The 22,313-nt window shown below is 52.0% G+C and overlaps 2 protein-coding genes across 2 annotated transcripts; both read right to left on the reverse strand.

Annotated features, from left to right (window-relative positions):
- Positions 1-748: 748 nt before the first annotated feature.
- LOC122385755 (low-density lipoprotein receptor-related protein-like) lies at positions 749-15,289 on the reverse strand. The gene is made up of 9 exons (XM_043374240.1): positions 15,149-15,289; positions 6,610-6,775; positions 5,046-5,177; positions 4,231-4,386; positions 3,763-3,912; positions 3,226-3,389; positions 2,644-2,932; positions 1,390-1,632; positions 749-1,153 (listed from the first exon to the last, which is right to left on the reverse strand). The coding sequence occupies exons 1-9, from the start codon at positions 15,170-15,172 to the stop codon at positions 1,095-1,097; spliced, it is 1,383 nt and encodes a 460-aa protein (XP_043230175.1). The 5' UTR covers positions 15,173-15,289; the 3' UTR covers positions 749-1,094.
- Positions 15,290-16,651: 1,362 nt separating this feature from the next.
- Positions 16,652-19,330, reverse strand: LOC122385759 (armadillo repeat-containing protein 3-like). The gene has a single exon (XM_043374244.1). The coding sequence runs from the start codon at positions 19,328-19,330 to the stop codon at positions 16,652-16,654; it is 2,679 nt and encodes an 892-aa protein (XP_043230179.1).
- Positions 19,331-22,313: the final 2,983 nt, after the last annotated feature.

The following is a 22,313-nucleotide window of genomic DNA, read 5'->3' on the forward strand; positions in this document are numbered from 1 at the left end:
ATTCGATAAGTGCGCGTATCGACCATTGGTCAGTCAACTACGGAGAGCTCATTTTTTAGGCGTAGCTCGCACCACCCCTGACCAAACACCACCCCTGCCGGCTGACTACCACGCTCTGGCCGAGTTTCATCGCTTCTGGCGACTGACTGGGAGGGGTGAGGTGAGGGGGGTGACTGAAACATGACTGAGCGGGGGTGACGTCTCAGCCTCAGCCCTCACTGCACGGACCCAGAGCGACCTCAAATGCGACGGCCGAGCCGCCAGAAGCTGACCTGTGTGTGACAGGTGGAGGGCGACGATTACTTCATACAAACAGCGCGGGAATAGAGCATGTTTGTGACAGACAGTAATACGGTTAGGTCGCTTGTGCTATAATTAAGCTCTGTCTGTTCTGCTAGCTTGGTAAAAATGCTAACTTGGTAGAACTTGTTTTAGCCCATCTATAAAGTCAACACATATTCTGCGTTTCAATATTTACTTATGCAGCATTAATGATGTACAATATACAGTGTACACTATACAGTGCGTGGCGCTTCAATCTCATTCACTTGAAAGCTAAAGCTCTCAGAAAACGTTTACCAACATTCTACATAACACACACATAGTCACCAATGTTAATCATGTTTTGCATTTGATATGCCCTTTATGCCCTTCTTTCCCGTTTATAATTCTGCTTTGTAGCTAACATAATGCGACATGTGCGAGTTAGTGACCGAAATTCAAAACCATTAATGTGCTAAAAATATACAGGTTCAGGATGTCATCGCGACAGACAATGAGCGAGCATGGTCACAGGAGTACAGCTGTGCTGACTAAAACTGACATCAAATGAATGATTACATTACGGCGCGGGAAACCGATTAGCTCATTTAAAACCTTACAGTTATGTCGGAATCACATACGAAACCCAATTAGAAGAAGGGAGAACAAGACACGTTAAAGTACTTACCTATCTCGATAAGCAAACATATCGGGACTAAGACATAAGACACACATGATGAAAGTGATGTTAGAAATACACAGTCTGATGATCACTGACAATTATGAAAGATGTAGAGTACGATTTATCACGAGTCTCCCTGCAGTCTGGAGTCTTATCCATAGAACTTGTATGGCTTGCTACTTGGCTCCTTCACAGTAAAGCTGGGACACTCTGAAATAAATAAAGAGAGCTTATGAATATGACATTTTACTAGCCTATGCCGGCACCTGTGCTCATTCGATCGATCCCCGCACCCGTTCCCTTCCCCTTCTGTCCCTCTTCCTCCCTCCCTCCGTCCCTTATCCCTCTCTCTCCCTCTCTCTCTCGCTCTCCCTCCCTCTCTCCCATTATTTTTTTTTTCTCTCTCTCTCTCTCTCTCCCCCCTCTCTCTCTCTCTCCTCACTTACTGCAGGTATGACACTGGGTCTCGTCCGACCCGTCGCCACAGCCGTCTCGGCCTGAGCAGAGAACTGCTGTGGAGCGGCAGCGGCCGTTCTCGCAGCGGTGCGGACACGGAGCGTCCAGCCGGCCGAGCACGCAGGCGGCGTGCGGCTCGTCCGAGCCGTCCCCGCAGTCGAGCAGCGCGTTACAGAACGAGGAGGCCGGCCGACAGACCCCCGAGCCGCACTGCAGCGTTCCGGCCGGACAGCCTGAGGGAGGGCAGGGGGAGGCTGAGGGGGGCAGGGGTGTACCGCTACTCAAACGACAAAAAGACAATACACATATATACGTACACACTTTGGACACTTTGGATGTACATATCAGTCAAATAGAATTGCTGTATATTACAAGATCAAAGAAACATTGCTATCCAGTTACGACTCTACAGGCTATCACCGGATATTTCTTAATTTTGAAAAGAGAACTTATGTATTTAAAATTTTAATGCTCGGATAAATAATTTAATTAACTTAGCTTAGAACCGATGCAATTTTGAAAACCACTGCAGGTCTTTATCTTTGGACGGCGCTTTATTGCTTTGCCAGTCGGAAAGAAAGCCTGCATCTGTCATTCTCCGTTCCAAAGTGTATTGACTTATTATTGTGTTTAGGATTGCTTTGACCACTGGCGTGAATAAAACATCAGTATCGGCTGTGCCAATGACAGATCAATGCAGTCTGTTCTGGATATCGATACCATTCTAGTTAACACGGTGACACAGCTGCCTTTTCATATAATCAATGCTCTCCGGGACAGTGCCTCGGTTGAACCCAATCAAGAGCCGTTTTATAGCTGCCGTTTCGCCATTGAACGCGTCCATAAATCCAGGAATATGAGAATGGCAGCGAGTCCCCGCCGGGTTCCGGCATCGTCTGTCAGTGTATTGGCAGCTAAGTGAAACGAACGCCGCTGTGACACCGCCCTAAATTTCGTGACCGTGTGGCGGGGGTCTATCTCTGCCGTCTCTCCCCCATCTCCATCTCCTCTGTCCCTCTCCCATTTCTGCCCTGACATCTTCCTCTCGTCCCCTTGTCCTATTCCCTATCCGTTGCCTCCCTCTCCCCTCTCAGCTGTCACTTTCCCCTCTCTTCCCTCCCCCGTCTCCTCCTCCCTCAACCTCTTCCTTCTTAGCTGTCCCTCTCTCTCTCTCTCTCTCTCTCTCTCTCTCTCTCTCTCTCTCTCTCTCTCTCTCTCTCTCTCTCTCTCTCCCTCCCACTGACCATTCTGCGGCAGTAGCAGGTTCACCAGCGACTCTGCCGTCCCCCGGCAGCCGCGCTCGTCACTGCCGTCCTCACAGTGACGCTCGCCGTCACAGACGTGCGCTCTGCTGACGCACTGGGCGCCATTGGCGCACGCGTGCGTTAGCGGCGGACAACCGGAGGGCGCCCCGGGCGCCAGCGCCGGCGCCCCGGGCGTTGGTCGGCAGAGCAGCTCGTCAGAGCCGTCCTGGCAGTGCCGGCGGCCGTCACAGACGAAGTACCAGCTGATACAGCGGCCCGTGGAGCGGCACTGCAGCGGAGGCGCCGCGCCGGGTCAGTCGCCGCCGCCAGGCACACGGGTCGCGGCGCCCGCCCAGATAACACGTCACCTACACACACTGCCAGCACGGGTCCGTTTGATGTCAGCGTGTGCCTGGCGGCTGCGGCTCCCGGTGCGAAGAGATTATTTCACGGTGAATTAGGTTACAGCGTGCGGCCCAAAAAGCTGAACATTGACGAGAGTTTTTGCCACAGCTGCAATGAGACACTATATCCCTGACTGAACACTGCACCGAGTTGTTCCAATACCGGCTGCGCGCCTACCTGGAAGGTATCGTTGAAGCAGCCAAAGTTGTCGGCGCTGCAGTCTTTGGAGGGCAGGTCGCACTCACAGCGTCCCCCGCGGCAGCTGGAGTTGGGATCGGCCGCCCGGCACTCGGCTGAGGCCACACACGGCTGACCCAGCGCTGCAGGCAGCGCCGGCGACTCTGTCGCAGGGGACGAGCACCGTGAGGAGCTCCATGGAATGTACACATGTTGATGAAAAGTGATACCTTTACAGTGTACCTTAACTTATCCATGTCCTTAATTAGCTTATCCATGTCTTTCTTCGTTTGACAACGCCCCATTCTTTCCTTTGCCGTGCTCTTTTCACAATGACATATACACAATCATTTATGATAACTAAGTTACCTCGATGTGCACGGTGCACCTCCCTTTAACTCCCATCGGACATTGTTACGCCTTTGTACATCCCCAGCCAGGCAGTATTGTGATGCCTTTATACATCCCCTGTTGAGCAGTGCTGTTATGCCGTTATACCTTTGTATGTACATCTCCGGTCGGTGAGTGTTGTTATACCTTTGTACAGCGGCCGGCAGAAGGTCAGGTCGTTGGATTCTGTAAAGCCCGGTGCACACTGGCACGTGCTGGGTGCGTCCGGGTGCCGGGTGCACTGGGCGTGGGCGATGGCGCCGCACTCGGTGGGAAGTTGACACGGACTGCCGAGCTCTACCGGCGAGACAGGGGGTTTGTATCGGCAGCTGACACAGACTCTATCGGCTCTATCGGACACGGAACACCGGCAGTTTATATACACGTACAAAGAGCTGACCAGGACTCCCGGGGAGACAAAGCATGCCGATAGTTCTATACCGGAGGGGACGTGCGGCATTTCCGATATTTTTCTTTACCAATATCTCAATTATCATTAAACCAACAACCAGCAGTAAACAAATCGTAAGAACTTAGTGCGAGGTGCTGAAATTATCCCTAAATAAATCGCAAACCATTCCTTTTCACACCCTCCCGAGTGCTCTACCAACTCACTGATGGCGGCTCGGGCGCATTTGGATCCAACCGGGAGCGCCCCGTCCGGACACTGGCACCGGCCGAGGACCCGCGGGATCCGGAAACTGCACGTGCTGCCCGGGGTGGCCAGCTGGCACTGCTCCTCCGTGTGGCAGAGCTCCGACAGCTTGGCCGCTGCGGTAGAGGAAATAATTCACCGCGTGGTCGGGCCGGGCCGGGCAGACAATGTGGGACATCCGGTCATTCATTTATTCGTTTAAACAGTGGAATATTATCCCATATTAGGTTATAACGAAGAACTGATGAAAGGTTAGACATTTACACACGTGTATCACATGACACAAATGTAACATTAATTTTATCAAGTATTCGCTGAACTGTTTGGATTAAAGGGAATAATTTTTTGTTCATCAGTGTAGCAAAAAAGGCTAGAAATGATTAATACCAGTGCGATGGTCCTGGCTAGCTGGAAATGGTTGGGCAACAGCGGTAGGTGGGAGGATTTTTCTCGGTATTAGATTACTATTAGAGGAAGGGATATTCCACTTCGGCCGTCTATTATCTCGGTGCTTTTTACAGTCTATAAAAAAGCTACCAGAAAAGGTTCTTTCTGAGCCACAGATATTCGCCTTTTATGGACACCGTTAGTTATATGGACGGAACTCAGAAACACGGTCCCCCAAATATCAAGCTAATGATCGTTTTTCTGCGTTGTTCGAAATCATAGGGTAAAAACGGAACTACAGAAAAATAGGTAAATCAAATGACATGCGATGCATGTAACATACGGCATGTATGCGGTGCCACTTATACGGCGACCTGAGACGACTCACGTGCCAGGCACGCGTGCCGTTTGTAGGTGGAGAAGCCTGCGCCGCATCGGCAGGCGTTCCGGATACAGGCGCTGTTCTTCACCCGGGAGCGGCACTGCGAGTCCTTCACACACGGAAAGCCCAGCAGAGACGCTGCAAAAGGACACATTTGTCAGTTAGCTCACCTCTCAACTTATAGGAGAGCTCTCCTAATAGGTACAGACACTGATCTGTCAAGCTGGTTAACAAGCTTTCAGCTAGGGGAGGGTGGGGTGGGTTGTATCAGTTTTTACTCCGAGACCCATAACATCGTAACTATCCGTGATAAACTCATTATTTCCATACTATCTCCTTCCTTGATTCTTCTGCTTTTTTGTGCAAAGTAACTTTTCCGCTACCTCTACCAGTTTTTCTTCTACGGTCTGCCGAATAGAGCAATGTTTTTGATACAACTTGCCCCATGGCTTGGGTGAGTTGTATCACACGGTGGGGTAATTTGTATCACTAGGTATTTCACGTTTCAGGGAGTGTGCTTGCTACTGGTTTTGAACATAACAACAACATTAAATGGGGTTAATACAATGTATATGCTCAAAGGCTTCACTTTTATTAGACCAAACTTAGATCAATGCAATCCGAACGAAACATCGAAACGAACGAAACATCAACAGACTAGATGCAAAAGTGGCCCGTTAAGCAAAGAAGCCAACACATTGTGCCGAAATGGAACGAGTATTGACTAGCTACCTACAAACGCGAGACAGGGCTTAGCTTTCGCGATCAAAAGCAACATACCCATGCATACATACATGTTACAACATACCCCACCCGGCTCTGATACAACATGTACCTCGCCGCCATCTTGGAAAAAAACATCCTCGTGCTCAAAAATAGCGGACAGCTGGAGAAATCCATTTTTACTCACGCAGCCTTAGAACCTACCCTCACCACCGCTACGGAGATCTTTCAAATTCGTGCACATCTAAATGTCCAAAACACACATTTTCTTGCAACTCATTTTTTTAGAATGACATTAAAAAAACATAAAATCGGCTCTCACCTCGAGACGCGTCCACCCAGCCACACGACAGAACAGGGAAAGATGGCGCCCGGAAAACCTCGTCGGCTGGTCGTGTCACGAGCGCTATCTATTGGATAAGTTTGGCACAATTCGCCCTGATACAACTTGGACATGATACAACTCTCCCCGCTCTCCCCTATAGGAGAGCAGAGACCAGCCTAGAACAGACACTGCCGAGGATATATTGAGATCTGCCAATGCACTCAGCTCTTATATGTAATGAGTAACGACAGCTTACCAGAATACGAACAGGTCTATTATTGAGACAGCCTGGTTGGCACGAAGCAAGCTTATGCAACACTTCCAGTACCGGATCCATAACTAAACAAACTCTAACGGCACTTACAGAACGTCGTACTGCTTTTTATCCGTGTTTACCCTCAGCCACCCCTCCCTATACAAGTCGACCCTCGGATCATCTCCAACAGCTGCAGCTGAGGGTAGATGCCCCCTGCCCCCGTTTAGAGCATGCCCGGAACGGGGAGGACTCATGTCGACACGCACGTGGCAGACAGGTGGTGCTGTTGAGCTGCACGTGGAACTGCTCGCAGACGCAACGTCGCCGCCAGCAGCGGCTGTTCTGAGTATCTGAGCAGTCGCGGTTCCGCAGACACGGCCTGCCCAGCTCGGCGGAGACGGCGGACAGCGTCAGCAGCAGCAGCAGCGCCACCTGTGACAGCGGACAGACGGCGGCGTCAGCGGACAGCGGTGGTGGCCTGAGGTGGCGCGGCGAGCTGTCACATCACTCAGGACTTTATTCTTAATAATGTATTTATCCCTACAAATATGGACTAAAAACAGATATCATTTGTTTCGAATAGACGCTCTGGAGGGTGAGTTTTGTGTACAATAACGGAAGCACGTCTTATTTTCTCCAGTCATCCAGAAAGCTCTTCTCTTCATGTTTATCGAAAATTTGACGCAAAGGTGTCTCGAGTCTTCCAACTTGCCCTTCCTTTAAGCAAACTCGAACTGATAGATTTGCTTTTTTTGTTACTCATTTCGGACGAACTTGTCTCAAGGTCACGTTGTCTCCGGTCTTGCATCTCGCAATATCAGCCCGTCTCATTGTGTCATCGACGAATCACAATTCAGACACTCTATCTTGACGTCTCTATTGACAATATTCGGACGGTTTGGCAACAGCTCTATCTGCGTCAATCTCTCCGGTTTGCGCTGTCACAGGCCTCCCTAACAAACGGTGCCTGATAAAAACACCCACCGCCACCTCGTTACAGTATCGCGTGCGCTTTGTCCGCGAATCTGGAGCACCGCCCCTGCGACCGCCGCTGCTTTGTGTTCGCTGTCTGTTCTCTGACCGGCCCCGTGTGACAGACGGAAAACAAAGGACTGCGACACCCCGTCTCCGCTCCGACGGCGCCGCAACTGTCCCAACGCCGGTCTGAGTTCTTCTGCGTGTCGCTCACCGGTAGACCATCTGGTTGTGTCTCTCGGCCTCGCTACCGCGGCGACCAACCCGTCTGTGAGCGTTACAGAGCAGCCGGCCAACTGCCGTCCCCAAATAGCCCATTGTACGACTGTGGTCCACGGAGGTATTGTTTTGCCGACTCCGCGCCGGCCGCCTGGCAGACACCCGCTGTGACGTGACGCCTGGACACACCACCGTGACGGATCGCACGTCACAATAGTGACATGGGCGTAACAGTGCGTCACAGTGCGTCGTCACGGCGTGTCACGAAGCGGTACCGAGTGCCGTCCGTGCCGCGGGGGGCGGTGCTAACAGGACTGGCGGGCGTGGATCGTCTGAACAATGGATAGACACTCCGAGCATCTACAGCTTGTTTGGTCTCCTCCCGTTTTGTGCCGCAGTGACAAACAAGAAATTATTGATCATGGCAGAGGAAACTATTGTGTCACGGTGAATCGCTGCGCTGCTGACGACCCAGAGCAGCTTTCTGCGGCCTGTATATGTCTCTGACTCTGCGGTCTGCCCGCTAACCAGGATCGACAATTGTCGGTGCTTTGCTGCAACAGCTGTGGGTGGCGTAATGGCAGCATTTGTGGTTATGTGTAGGGCTAATGGCCGGAAACGGCAGCTTATGAATGGACTGACCTATCTGTAGAATGGAGTGCTCCATTACGTAAGGAAGAGGTCATATGCTTTTTATTGGGTGAAGCAAGAAGATCTGAAGCCATCTTGTGTTTTATCTGTACGACTCTGAGTTATAAATAAAACGGCAGCCTCTTGCGAAACGTCCCTGAACATAAGCCACTTACCGCAGGGATATACCCTGGAGTCAAATGCGCTATAGGATATACATAGGCATTCGCACGGTGTATCGACTCCCGATCGGTTCCATTCCGTGGCATTGCCTCCACTCAACCCGCCCCGATTCACAAAGAACCGTTGTGTCGCTCGGTGGACAGCGAGCGACTCACAACCCGTCACGATCCGTCACAATTCGTCACACATACGTCACAATCCGTCACAAGTCCGTCAAAGACCCGTCACGGGCGCGTAACGCACCGGCCCGCCAGCAACGACAATCGGCCGAGGCGCACTGAATCGGCGCCGATTGTGGCGCGTCACGGATGAATGTGGCGTGACGTGGTGACGAATGTGGCGCACCGCTGTACGGTGACCGGTGCGGTGGCACGCACGGAGCTCGGTGGTTACTGTGGGAACAACGGTAACCGACTGGGAACGAAAGACCACGGTGTAAAGACGCCGCACTATGAGAGGAAGGTTAGAAATGTCAGGAATGCGACCGTGTTTGATGGGATGTTATCACCGTGACCGATCTGGTGTGGATTCCGAAATAACTGTTACAACTGGTCTAGTTATGATGTGGCGAGTGAATGATAGAACACTTTGTAGAGCGCTTATGAGTAAATGAGCGGACAGCGTAATTGTGAGAATAAACATCTCGTATAACAGCATGAAAACTGTCCGGTGTTCTGTTTCTAACTATGCACAGTGCACAAGTGCATAGTCGAACATCTTTACAATGTGCGTCGGTATCTACAACGGCAAGGTCACTGTGGCCCTTTAGGTTGTTTAGTGATGTCATGCCCTTCCCTCCAAACATTGTGCGCAGAAGCAATTACTTACAACAGCCTTTGTGGCGTAGTAAGTTAATGAAGGTGGATCCTCAGGGGTCTCGTGCATAGTTTGGTAGTCAAGGTCGAGGTTCATCTCTCGAGCTTTCGGTCTGACAAACGTTTCACAGGAAGCTGTCCATTTTTACGATTTCAATCTCTTCGGTGGCTTGGCAGTCAAATTGCATGGAGGCATGCGCTCATCATCTGTTAAACGTGTGAGCAGATTGTTCCGAACATCTAAATCCGAAACTATTTCAACAGTAAATTGCTGGCACCATTGTGTTTGGCTCTCAGATAAGCTCTACAGACGATGCAGGATCAGCGTTGGGTGGCTGGTGGGCTTTATCATGATATAATAGTTGGCCTTCATTTACTGCCCCTGCAGACCCTAGTGCCACACAAAGGCATTAAACTAAAAAAAAGGAGTAAAAATGGTCGCGGGTTGTTCCATCCAGTCGAGTTCCCCCTGACGAGGAACTTCATGACCTTGTGCCGAAACAATGCCACATCACCGTCAACCGTCCCGGCGCTCGACCGAAGGACCTTCCCACCGTCACATCTCCCCGCCTCCCCAGTCCGTCCCAGCGTTCATATTTACCCAGCCCACCCTCCTGCTTTTGGCAAACATGAGCCCGTCTGACGCGTCAACATCTCGTCCCGGCTCCAAGGCCAGGCGAGGTCAGTCACTCCAGGTCGGTCGGCCCGCGGGGCGGCTCCTCCCACACCGAGCTCTGCATACGAAACTAGCCGCGACCTACCGTGCGCGGCCGGTCAGATGAGGCGGGGAGACCAAATTGGCGCCGGCATGGGCCCCCAGAGTGCTAATCACTGGCCACACTCGCAGTATTTCCGAGGAGGTAGGGGTGTGCTGACAGCTACCGGAACTGGGCGCGGACGGTTGTAGGGCCCACCTGGGTGTAGTGTGGTAGCGGCTGTGGTCATAGTGGGCAGAGTGATGGTGTCAAGGGAGAAAGAGAGGGGCGTGGGAGGGGGACGGAGAGAGGGAGTGAGGGGGAGGGAAGGAGGGAGAGAGGGAGAGGGGAGATAAGGGGAAAGATAAGACGGGGATAGGTAGATGGATTGAGAGAAAGAAAGAGAGAGAGAGAGAGAGAGAGAGAGAGAGAGAGAGAGAGAGAGAGAGAGAGAGAGAGAGAGAGAGAGAGAGAGAGAGAGCGAGATCGAGAAGAGAGAGGAGAGAGGGAGGGAGCGACACGCGCACGTGGGCCGTTTGTGGTCGGCTGTGCAGAGAACAGTGAAGCGGGGGCGGTCGTGGCAGGGCAGTTAGCTCCGCCTGACTGCCCGCCGGCGCCGGCGGGAGGTGTGTGACTGACCCATTCATGACCGATCGGTCGGTATTCGTGACCGATCGGTCGGTATCGTGACCGATCGATACGATGACCTTGACGCCAGAAATCCCGCCAGGATGGAGATGAGTTGGGTGAGATTAGCCCGGCGGGTAATCGGACAATCGGGGACCGTGGGGCGATAGAAGTTGGGAATGGCCATCTAATAAATCGAGAAGCAATTACATACCCCGCTGGTAGTCAACAGTACTTACTTATTAATTAAATTTATTAGTTAAAACGATTAAAAACTTGTTTGTGAAATTGACTTGTTTGGGGTATAGGGTAAGGGCGGGTAAGAGTACGCGGGCGATAAGAGTACGCATCAGCTGTTTCGGTTGCTTAGCAACGCGGGTTTGTCGAGTTCATGAAGTGACATGAAGCCGCCAGTGCGTGCATGTCACCAACGGAACGTGGGCGTTGAGCGGCGACCAGTGGCGGATCCAGGGGGGGCAAAATGGGCATTTGCCCCCCCCCCCCAAACGGCATGATTTTAACATTACGCCTATGGACGATGCATGGAAAGAATCGATAAATTTTTATGGTTTGCCCCCCCCCCCAAACCTCTGAGCTGGATCCGCCTCTGGCGGCGACGCTGTTGAGTTTAAGGCGATGAATATTATTTTCGAGCGTTATGATATTATTATGATATGGTACAATAATTTTGATACTTGGCAGTTGAGATAAGGTACATTTCCGTGATTGTTGTGGGAAACTTGCGAGGTTATCTGGGGAAATACTGTACAGTGCAATATTCTGTTTGCGAAGTTTTGCACAACGTTTCGGGGTTGTTTTGTGCGCGAATTGCATGTACGGTAAGAGGACGCACTGTTCAGGAGGGTAAGAGTACGCAGAATTATACATTAAATCGAATGTACAAAAATATAGAATTATTAATCTATCGCTCAATGACGTTTGTTTTGTAGGTATATCATCAATGGAGCACTGTGATGCAGATGCGTACCCGAAATTCTTCCAAATACGAGTTATTCTCCTTTTTGATTGTGCATTTTTTTTTAAAGAAACACACGACATGATTATTTCCTGATTTATAGACTTGAAAGATTTAGGTATCTTATGTTTTTCTTTTTGGATGCTAGAATTAACTTAAATGCCTTCTGAGTTTGAAGTTAAGCATTTGGACAGTGCAAGCTGCATAGGTGTGTGTTCATATGCTTGCGTACTCCACCCGCCTGGCGTGCGTACTCTTACACACCCCATATGGTAAGAGTACGCAACTTCAACGGTTCAGAAAATGTCAGTTTTAGACCACTTCCATTTACGCTGAAGGATCGTTGCCCCATGGGTTGATGGCTAATTCAATGAACTTTAATATTCCTTATTTGCGATTTCTTTCCTTCAAATATTAAACAAATGAGAGCAAGAAATCCACTAAGTGCGTACTCTTATACGACTTCACCCTAAACAAATAGTAGGCTTTTACTGGACACAGTGGAAAGCTATTGCAGCAACCCTCTGCGGACATATGTGTCGGACGGCATCTCAACATGTGAATTATTTCCCAATAATTCGCAATCAGTTTTCTGTCCGACGTTACTTATCAGATCAACGATGATATGACAATAACACCGAAAACAATTATCTCACTCTCGCAGGTAGGTATTAATTTTGCAATCACCTGGTGCGTTTTTTCGTGTCTTCACCTTGCGGTAAAGCAAAGTAACACCGGGTAAAGTGCAAGCGACGCTGGACAGAAACTCCAAGGTGTTTGATGATATCTCGATACCCACACAGTACCAACAAATTGGCACGCACGATCGGACGATAGCGCTAGGTGTCCAGTCCGAAAACCAGTTGATATTGCAGACCGTCAGTGGTGCAATGCACTGCAGACCAATACCACATGTGATATTAGTCTGCCCACGCCGGGTAGACTAATTGTGTATACTGTCCTGTCCCAAAATTAAGTTTACATAACTTGGTGAGATTGGGCCAAGTGCCCAACCTCACCAAGCTAGTTTAACTAATTTCGGGGTAGTATTTTTGTAGTTATGGAGTGGGGTAGTTTGGTATTTTACCCCAAATTGAGTTTACCGCACTTGGTGAAACTGGGCCCAGATGACCGACAACCTCAGTCCTAAGCCGGTCTCTGACCGCACATTGAGGGGCAATGACAGGTGACCCGTACCGCTGCACCTCTGTGTGTGTAGGAGCGGTCACGTGGGGGCGTCTATAGCCGCGGAAGAGTTTGGTCTGGAGGTGGGCTGGCGAGGGAGTGCCCAGGTCAGTTCAATCCGTGGAACGTGCAAGTGGCACGCGCCACATAGTGTACGCTTATGTAACAGCTTCCGGGGCACGGTGTATTGAACGAGAGTTGACCGGTGAGTTGGGAGGTCAATGACAGGTCAATTGGAAGGCAGCCAAAGGTAACATCAAACATGGAACCTGTCGGTTGTCAGGGGTCAATGGCAGGTCGAGTGCAAGGCAAGAGTGGGCAGTCCGATGATCTCATGCTTCAGTAATGGAATGCCTTGCTAATTCTTGAGGCTTAGATAATAATAAGTTTCATCGTTATCCGTCTTACCGATGTCATGGCCTTACCAATTAGCATGAAAAATAAGTCTAGCTTCCCCAGAGCTCAGAGCTAAAATATTGCAGCACACAAACAGACTGGTCCCAACATGAGATAAACAAACATCCACATCTCTCTCTCTCTCTCTCTCTCTCTCTCTCTCTCTCTCTCTCTCTCTCGCTCTCTCCCTCCTCCGTCTTCTCTCTTCCTCCTGTCACCACTATCATTAACTCCACCTATCACTTTATCCATCGGCACCTCTCAGCGAGACACCCCAGCCCACCCGACGCGACAGGTCCCGTCAGATGGGACGGACTGGAGCGCTCTGTGACGCCTTCCGCGTCCGCGGTCATCAGGTCATTGTCACACTGACACCGAGGGACGGCGGCATTCGGCGGTGGGCGCGTGGGCATTGACATGGAAAACCGGTCAGTGACGCATCATCGGAGCAACGTCCTGTCACCAGGTCTGCAGAGAGCGCAGATCTGCAGAGCGTGAGATGGCGTGATGAGCTCCATGTCTACATTAGAGAGCCGTTGTCGACTGTATGTCAAGCAGTATTGTGACAACGAGCACGTAAGGAATCAATGTATGTAACGTGTTCGCCCTGATTTTAGAGTAGTTGGGATGCGCCCAAACAAACCACAAACATTCGTATCTTGCTCCGAGGCGCGCGGCTGCCCACATTCTAGTCAGGTGACTCGCACTAATCATTCACGGAACCTGTCCGTGGTTATGTATCGACCGTATCGACCTGGCTGCCTGCCAGTGCAGCGGTGTGTGGCCCGTTACCCGTCCTGTGGCGACCGCCCCCTGTCGTTGACCTTTGACCGTGGCAGACGGCCGCGTGGGTGACAGGCGACCGGACACACGGGGGGGGGGGGGGTACCAAAGCAGACAGCTTTGTTCCTCGCCCTCTTCAAAGCAGACAGCAAGTCGGTAGAGTGGGCGGGAGTGGTGGGTCGGAAGTCGCAAACTACAGTAGTTCGGTGGTGATTCATCCGCACTTGACAATTGCTATTATTACCTGTTATTGGTCTGAATTCGGCGACGTATAGTGTGAATCACTTTGAATCACGTAACACTTAATACACTTTTAATTATTACGGCAATATTCAGACAAAATTTGATCATATTAGTTGAATTGTAACGCTCCCAATGTCCACTTGCTTACATTAAAAAAGAATGAAGCTCGAAAGTCATTGCTTCACTGCGCTTATGATGCTACAAGCAAGTAGCCAGACATCCTATTCCTTTCTAGGGACTTAGGGAGGACAGACATTCTGTTCCTTTCTAGGGATGGATGGTCCACTAGTTATTTCCTGGTTCTTTCCGAAGGGAAAAGTTGTACAGTAGCCTACAAAACATTAGTCTTCCGTCAATGGGAAGAGGAAAGCAGTCATGCATTTGGGGACACTGTTGTTCAATCTCCTTGAAACGACCATCTACAAGCAAAAATACGCAGGGAAACTGTCACAGAGTATAAACGTTTCAGCGGTAAAAAAGACAAACAACCGGAATTGGAGAAATTAATATTAGACCTTCTATACACTTCAATGGCTTGTTTCTTATCATTACATTGCTGTTAGAGTGGCCCACACTTCGTCTGCTTTTTATTTTTGTTTCCGGATTTAAGTTGATCTTATTTTGCGTTTATACTGCTGAGTGGTGCTGTCGGAATGGTATTTTGGACTGCTCGGGAAGGAAAGTAAAACATATTTGTCCTTTTATTTACAAAGCTGCATAAATAGGAACTGCATCAATACTTTCACAGAAACAGAAGCAGATTAATCAGGCGTCGGTTAAAGTAGGTCTCATCGGCTTTGCTATCAAAGCTGTTGAAAGTTCGATAATTTGGGAGAGCAGACACTCAAGGAGTCCGTTCTAATGGAAAACTGGGTGAGACTTAGACTGCGAAGTGGTTAAAAACATATGATAAATAAGCATCTGCAGCAGAAGTAATTGTGCATTACACAAATATGCTGTTGTACTACAGTAATATACGCGCACACTCAATATCTAAATGGACCATTATCATTATGTCACGCCGATCAATATTTTGTTTCAAAAGCCAACGATAAACCACATCCGAAGTCAAACCCACCTTTTGAAGTGATCCTGCAGCCATTGTCCTCCCCTCGCTGCTCCTCTCTCGGTCCCGGCCCGGTCCTATCACCTACCCACACGGAGCACGCCTGCGTGCCGCCTCACCCGCCAGCGGTGAGTTCAACACTGCCGGCCGCCACAGGCCACTAACACCACGCGCGACTGCGACGCCGAGCCGGCACCTAGCACGTGCTGGGAGGCGGCCGGTCAGAGAGAGGGAGGGAGGTAGGAAGGGAGGGAGGGAGGGAGAGAGAGAGAGAGAGAGAGAGAGAGAGAGAGAGAGAGAGAGAGAGAGAGAGAGAAAGAGAGAGAGAGAGAGAGAGAGAGAGAGAGAGAGAGAGAGAGAGAGAGAGAGAGAGAGAGAGAGAGAGAGAGAGAGAGAGAGAGAGAGAGAGAGAGAGAGACCGATCCACGGCACCGCAGCGAGCAAAAAAAAAAAGATCGGCAACACCATAATCTGAGCAGAGGAGAGGGAACGGACCTTGTAGGTGGCTGTTAGAAGATAACGTTTTGCATGCTTTTTTGTAATTACCAATAATAAAATATCAATCGGTGTCTACTGTGTAAAGTATTAAGGCTTTTCTGAGTAATTTTGAAGAGAATTGTGAATCGTTTTCATTTCAAGATAGCGGGTGACCCACTCCTAGTCCTCCCATTTCAACGCCGGCTTGGCTTTGGGGCCGCAACAGAAGGCATGGGTCAAGGTCATCGAGCGCTGGGCGGTGGATTTGTGGTCTCTGAGCGCCAACAGTTCTGTATGATTTTCCACTAAGCTATGGAGAGGCCCTGCCTGGTGCTCACTGCCGCAGGGCCCATGTCACCGATGCTCACCAGCCGAGGCAGTCAGAGCAGAGCGACATCTATGAAGACCTGACCAGCAGCGTCATCTGGAACTCTCAGCAGACCGGCAGCGGACAGGTACTGCATCGTCCTGGCTAGGGCGATTCGGCTATTGACTGGACGAATCGCTTGAACATTGACGGACTAGGTCCTTAAGTGAAATGGCGCCCTGATATTCTGATGTTCAGAAAAGGAGTTATGAAAATATCAGTGTGGGGAAAGCATCTGCCCTCCCGTCTCTTCCCAAACCACGGTAGGTCGTGCAGTGAATTGACTTTTTGTGAGCGCCACACTTGGCAACATTTGTAGGCCGCCTATCTGAAATTTTCTCGCATGCCTACCAATATATGTTCATACGATTTCATACCTTTTGTACGTCTACGACATGCATGAATTGATGAATGAAAGCTGAGCCGTTTGAAGGATCAAATCGCCGAAAAATCCACTTTCACAGTTACTTTTAAAAACGAACCTTACCTATTAGTTTAAACTCATAACAGCTGCTATCACTCGACGTCATAGCATGTTCACTCAGCTAGAACTTATATGAGTCACATTTTCAGCCAGCAAAGTGCACACCAGTTATTTCAATCCTATCTACATCAGCATATCAATCAACATCAACATAGACAACTCGACGGCTCTGAACTACCTATGTTACCTAATGTGACTCGAAGCCACGCGTGTACTCGACCGCATCTGCCGAGTCGGCGGGCAGCAGTCGGCCGGGCTCGTGCATCACATCGACCACAGTGTCCAGGTAGGGTCCGAGCATGGCCGTCTCTCGCTCCCCCCGCAGCAGGACCGTGTTCCAGTGGCGGCCGCCGGCTCCGCGGTGCAGCGAGCACGGCAGTCCGATCTGGTCCGCGAGGAACTTGAACAGCAGCGCTCGACAGCGCATCCCGGCGCGCTCCACGTCTCCGACAAACACCACGTTCCCACCGGCGCGTCTCTTCAGCTGGCAGAGGTGGAACTCGTCTGACCACGTGCCGAGCTGCTCGCGGGGGACGGAGCCGCCCATCCGAGCGGCCACGAGCCGCGCCAGAGCCGAGCTCTGCTCACGGTCCGTGGCCAGGGGACGGATGACGGTCAGCGCGTGCTCGACGTACCCCGCCAGGTGATAGTCGACCGGCGGCCAGGAGCTGGTGGGAACGGGCGCGGCTTCGGGGTCGTGCGGAACAAACCCAGGCACTGGCAGAGATGGCTGAGCCGGCGCCGGTCTGTCTGAAGGCGCGGCAGTGGCGGCGGCAGGGAGGGAGGACGGTCCGCTGCTGCTAGTCTGTCCAGATGAGTGGTCTTTGCCTGAAGCTCTTGGAGAGGCATCAGATGCAGCACTTTCTTGTTTCTTCTCCCCACTCTTTTCAGAATTGTCACGTCCTTTCAGCTTTTGTTCTTTTTCATCAACATCACCATTACCCTTTTCAGCAGCTGCATCTCCTTCTTTGCTCTTTGATTGTGATGACTCCTTCTGATCTCGTTTGCTGTTTCCCTGATCGGGCTTCCATCCATGCGGCGGTGGCGGCGGCTGATCCTCACCCCTGTAGGGACACACTCCCGAGTTCAGGAGAAACACGATCCTCGTGTGACTCATCGGCTGCTCGTGCAGAGTTATCAGTTCCGGCACCGAGTCGCACGTCTCCTGCCGGCCACAGTCGAAGAACAGATCGTAAAGCTTGTGGTGAGTTCTCAGCCGACCGAAGACGGCGAACAGTGCTGACAGATTCACCTCCAGGACAATGCGCAGCGTCTCTGTGGCTCGCAGCCGGCGCAGGGAGCCGATCGCTCCGCCGGCGCACAGTTCCTCGGCGCAGCGGAAGTCACAGCCCACCACCTGGATGGCGCGCACACAGGCATCCCGTACGTCTGCATCATCATGTTGCAGCAGGTCCATGAAGAGGTCGGCAGCTCCCCGGCGCACCACGCGCGTGCGAGCGTCTTGGTTGAGGCAGAGGACGGTCAGAGCATCGCAAACGCTTACCAGTACGACGGGGCTCTCTTCGGAGAGGCAGGCGACGAGGCGGGTCGGCGCGCTGCCGGCCGCCACCACCGGTCGCACCGTCTCCTGTTCAGACATGTTCCTCAGCACCATCGCCACATGCGAGACGGTCTCCTCATCCTGGATACCAAGCCGGTCCACCAATCTCTCCAGGTGATCACCCAGACAGATCTGTCTACAGGCGAGTTGGTGGTTTCGAGTGGCGGCCGCCAGAGCCACCACGGCGGACTGGAACGTCTCTGGGCTGGAGACCATGCCGAGCAGGATAGAGACGGAGCCGAGGCGCACCAGCTCCTCCTGCGACTCCAGCTTGCGGCACATGTGGCCGATGGCGCGCGCGGCACCGTTCTGACTACCCGAGAGGCCGGTGGCCAGCAGGCTGGTCACCATCACCGGCTCTGCCGACAGCTCGTGGAAGATGTCACGCACGTCCGCGTGCGCCGCCATCTTGGCGTGAAGGAACGCGCACTGCTCGAGCACGTCCGACACGGTGGTGGTCTGCACAAAGGTCAGAATCTTCTGCAGACCTCCGGTCTCATGGATGGCGAAGATGTTCTCCGGGTCGGCGATGGCGGCATCTAGCACCGCCACCGCGCTCGAGTGAAGGTCCTCAAGAGCAGCGCTCTCCAGCAGCGAGAGCAGCTTCTCCAGTCCTCCGACTTCCCTCACGCGGGCGCGTCCATCGGCCGAGTGCATCGCCTTCCGGAGGGCGGCCAGCGCCAGTGTCTGCAGCACCGGGTACTCGCTGGCGAGCAGCTCCAGCGCATTTGGAACGCCGCGACTGTCGACAAACGACTCCACGGCCACGGGGCTGTCCAGCAGCACGAGAAGCGTGTCCAAGCAGTTCTTCAGCACGTCTGGGTCGCGTGAGGTGAGTCTCTTCACCAGAGCGTCGACAGCGGCGCAGGAGAGCAGCATGGATCGTCCGGCAGCGTCAGAGGCTAGTCGCAGCAGTGCGCTGCTGGCCACCTCATCCACAACACAGTCGTCGTCCTGGCGCAGCACGCGCACCAGCCGCACCACGTTCTCAGCCGAGACCAGCGCGGACTGCACCGTGTTGTTGCCGGAAAGCTCGCTCAGCGTCATCGCGGACATACGGCGCACGTTCCGGTTCGGATTCTCCAGATGGTCCAACAGCAGTGCCAGGATGTCGTACTGGATCAGCAGTGTCTGGTTCAGGTCACCGTCGTGGGCGAACTTATACAGCGATTGGCAGGCCTTTAGAATCAGGTCTTCCTCCGTGGACTTGAGCATCAGCACCACCGTGTGCGGTATTCGTGTCTCCCAGGTAAAGGAGGGCTCGATCTGCCCCGCAACGGGATCATCCTGCTTGGTTTTAGGCATGATTGCTTTGGTAGGTTATATGCACGCTCTATTATCACTCACTAGGCTATAGCAGGCATATTTCGCTAAAAAATCGCTGAAGACCCGCTGGGAGGAGTTTTTTTGTCGAGCTTTGAGTGAGGAAAATCTTATATCCATAAAGACTCGGGAGGGAACAGGATAGCAGCGCAGTGAGGCGCTGTTTTCGGTCTGATTTTCGGCACTCTCGATCTGCTTTCGGTTCACTGACAAAGTGCTTTTGCTCGTGCTATTTGTTGCAATATCCTTCATGCTAAATGCATCAAAATGCGTAGCCACTTGTTTTCCCTGTTTCGAGCATTGTTAGCTGGCACGCGCGACACAATCGCTATAAAATAAAACGGATCAATCGAAAGGCATCTCTTGCAACTGTCAGTCTGGCGAAAAACTCATTTATAGTGTCTAAGCCATCAACTCTTTTGCTCCTGCCGGATGAGTTCTGCAATTTTAAACAGTGGATGATACGTTCTAGCGTAGACGATATAAGGAAAGGCAGGCTATGCCCGAAACCTCTCGCGCTTATCCTACCTCCCATCAATTATAGACTATTCATCCATCACTTAGTCCTCAACCTCAACTCCAATGTAGGTTATACTTTTTTATATTAACTGTTCACTGTTCAGAGCATTGAAACTGAATTCCGTATTGCGATTATGCATAGTGACAAGAAAGGTGAACACTTTTTCACTAAGAAACGAAACGACGAACGTTTTCTATCCATGAGCTTCACAGCTATTAGCTAAAAGGCTCGTTGGCAGCAAGCATACCTACACTCTAATGCCCTTGCATTGTCTGTAGGCGTCAGGCCTTCAGGTGCACTTCGCGGTAAGTTCAAACATTCCGTCGCATGTCACATTGATTGTATGGATCGTAGCGATCAAAGGAACGACCTTTTAGGATAGTTGGTGCCTGAATATGGCTGTAAGACCTCCAAACACTCCGTACAAAGGTGGCTATTGAAAAGACCAGCCAGGCTAGGCTAGCTTTCCGACAGCATAGCCTAATCGGTATTTATCGTTTTGGCCTGATGACTGGTCCACAGCATACATGTATATGTTTATGCATATGCATACATGTACCTTCGCCTCTCTAGCATGAGGGCTGAGCTGGAGGCCATCTTCCGCGGTCTGGATCTTGCCAGAAGCGCCCACCCTGATCTAGCCGCGTGCATCATCTGCACCGACTCTCAGTCTCTCCTGCGCAAACTAGAGAGCGGATCGGCTCCTCCGGAGTGGCACCACCTCCCTCAACAAGTCGTATGGGTATACTGCCCAGGGCACGCCGGAGTCCAACTGAACGACAGAGCCGATCACCTGGCTGGCAGTGGTTCTGCTTCCGACTACCTGGAGCTTGGGACGCAGGACATCCAACTCATCATACGGGATCGACAGCTGCGCAGCCGCGACGACGGGTCGTGGGAGGAGAAGAGGATGAGCGAGAGAGGCCTGCAGCGGGGTTGGGTGGCGAAATCCACCTCCCGTGGCCGCGCTGCCCACACGATGTGTCAGCTGGCCACTGGTACTCTCTCCCGAGCGGCGCTGACCAGGGTGTTCCAGCTAGGAGGAGCAGAGGCTGCTTGGGGCCAACTATTGGGCCTCCGCCGGCTTACGACGCTGCCGCTCGACCAGTAAGACCAGTAAGTATGAATGGAGAGGTCCCTTAAACTGTTCATATAGAAGCTTACCATAATTGATGAAGTGGAATGATGGGTTATCCTAAATAAATTGTTGTACCATTATGACTATAATTTGTATTGCATCTTATGCACAAACACATCTTTTCATGCCATGAAAACAGCGCGTGCGGCGCAGTGAAAAGGCAAAAAAAACATAGCCATTATGAAGAACAGTAGGTAACGTAGCGTGCAAGCTAATAAGTTGAGTTGTGTCATCTTCAGCTCATTTGCAGCAGCACGACCAGGTAGGTGACGAAGTCGTCCTAGCTCATTTGCAGCAGCACGACCAGGTAGGTGACGAAGCTGACCGCCACCGTGCCCAGGAAGGTGCTGTTCACTCGGACCGCCCCGGCGGCGGCGGCCGGGCGCAGTCCCTCGACCAGGGCGCGCAGCCGCGCCGCCTCTGCCTCGCTCTCCGGGCCGGTGGGGGGCCGGCGCAGCAGCAGCACGGCCGGCCGACCGGCCGCCTCCTCCAGCCGCCGGCCGTGCGCGCACAGCAGCGCGGCGAACACAATCAGCATCACACCGGCTATCGCCTGTTGGATCGCCAGCCCAGCGCTGGCGTCGGCGCTCATCGAGGAGAGTTTGTACACGCTGATCGCCACTTCATACACCAGCATACAGGTGGCCGGCATCACGTAGACGGCGCTGAACGCGGCCGTGGCGTCAGCGGCGGCCAAGTAGCGCTCTCTGATGTGGACCAGGATGTCCACCCGGGCGGCGGCGGGCGATGCTCCGAGGGCTGAGTTCGCAGAAAGGGACAGAACTCGGACTAGTGCCGAAGGTCGACCGGCCAGAGACGAAGGCACATCGCTACGATCGGGCGTAGTCGGCTTGGTGCAGCGCACGGCCGGTCGAGGCTCCAGCTCCCGCTCTAGGTCGGACGAAATGACGTCAAAAGCGTCCGACAGCTCATGCATCAGGTGGACACACAACGAGAGCAGTGACCACTTGTAAAGCAAAACTGTGACAACGAATGTCTCGTTGAAAGATTGAGGCACGTAGTTGTATCCCTGGCCCCAAATGAAGCCGCTTTTGTAAGACGTCCACCTCCAGACGATGGCACCAATCTGCACGGTCAAGGCCACAGCAATCTGCAGTTGGACAAGGATGCGTTTGCGGGGGCGCAAAGCCCTCTTCATTCCATTAGTTCTTCTGAGTTCGTCTACCCTGTCAAGCATAGCGGGAACCTTCTTGCCACGCATTGCCAGAATCCACACCGAGGCGCACATACTCCCGGAAATGACTAGTTCAAAGACGACCGTCAATACTATTTCATTCAGTTTGTGC

The sequence above is a fragment of the Amphibalanus amphitrite genome, unplaced genomic scaffold, assembly GCF_019059575.1.
Source record: "Amphibalanus amphitrite isolate SeventyFive unplaced genomic scaffold, NRLGWU_Aamphi_draft 000230F_arrow, whole genome shotgun sequence".
NCBI lineage: Eukaryota > Metazoa > Arthropoda > Thecostraca > Balanomorpha > Balanidae > Amphibalanus > Amphibalanus amphitrite.

What these genes read in the sequence shown, in the direction of transcription:
- LOC122385755 (XM_043374240.1), bottom strand. Translation starts at nt 15,172, where the DNA reads ATGGCTGCAGGATCACTTCAAAAG. An exon ending in ACGGCACGCGTGCCTGGCAC is followed by an intron (nt 4,387 to 5,045) that starts GTGAGTCGTCTC and finishes CCTCTACCGCAG; the next exon opens with CGGCCAAGCTGTCGGAGCTC. An exon ending in GCTTCAACGATACCTTCCAG is followed by an intron (nt 2,933 to 3,225) that starts GTAGGCGCGCAG and finishes CCTCCGCTGCAG; the next exon opens with TGCCGCTCCACGGGCCGCTG.
- LOC122385759 (XM_043374244.1), bottom strand. Translation starts at nt 19,330, where the DNA reads ATGCCTAAAACCAAGCAGGATGATCCCGTTGCGGGGCAGATCGAGCCC.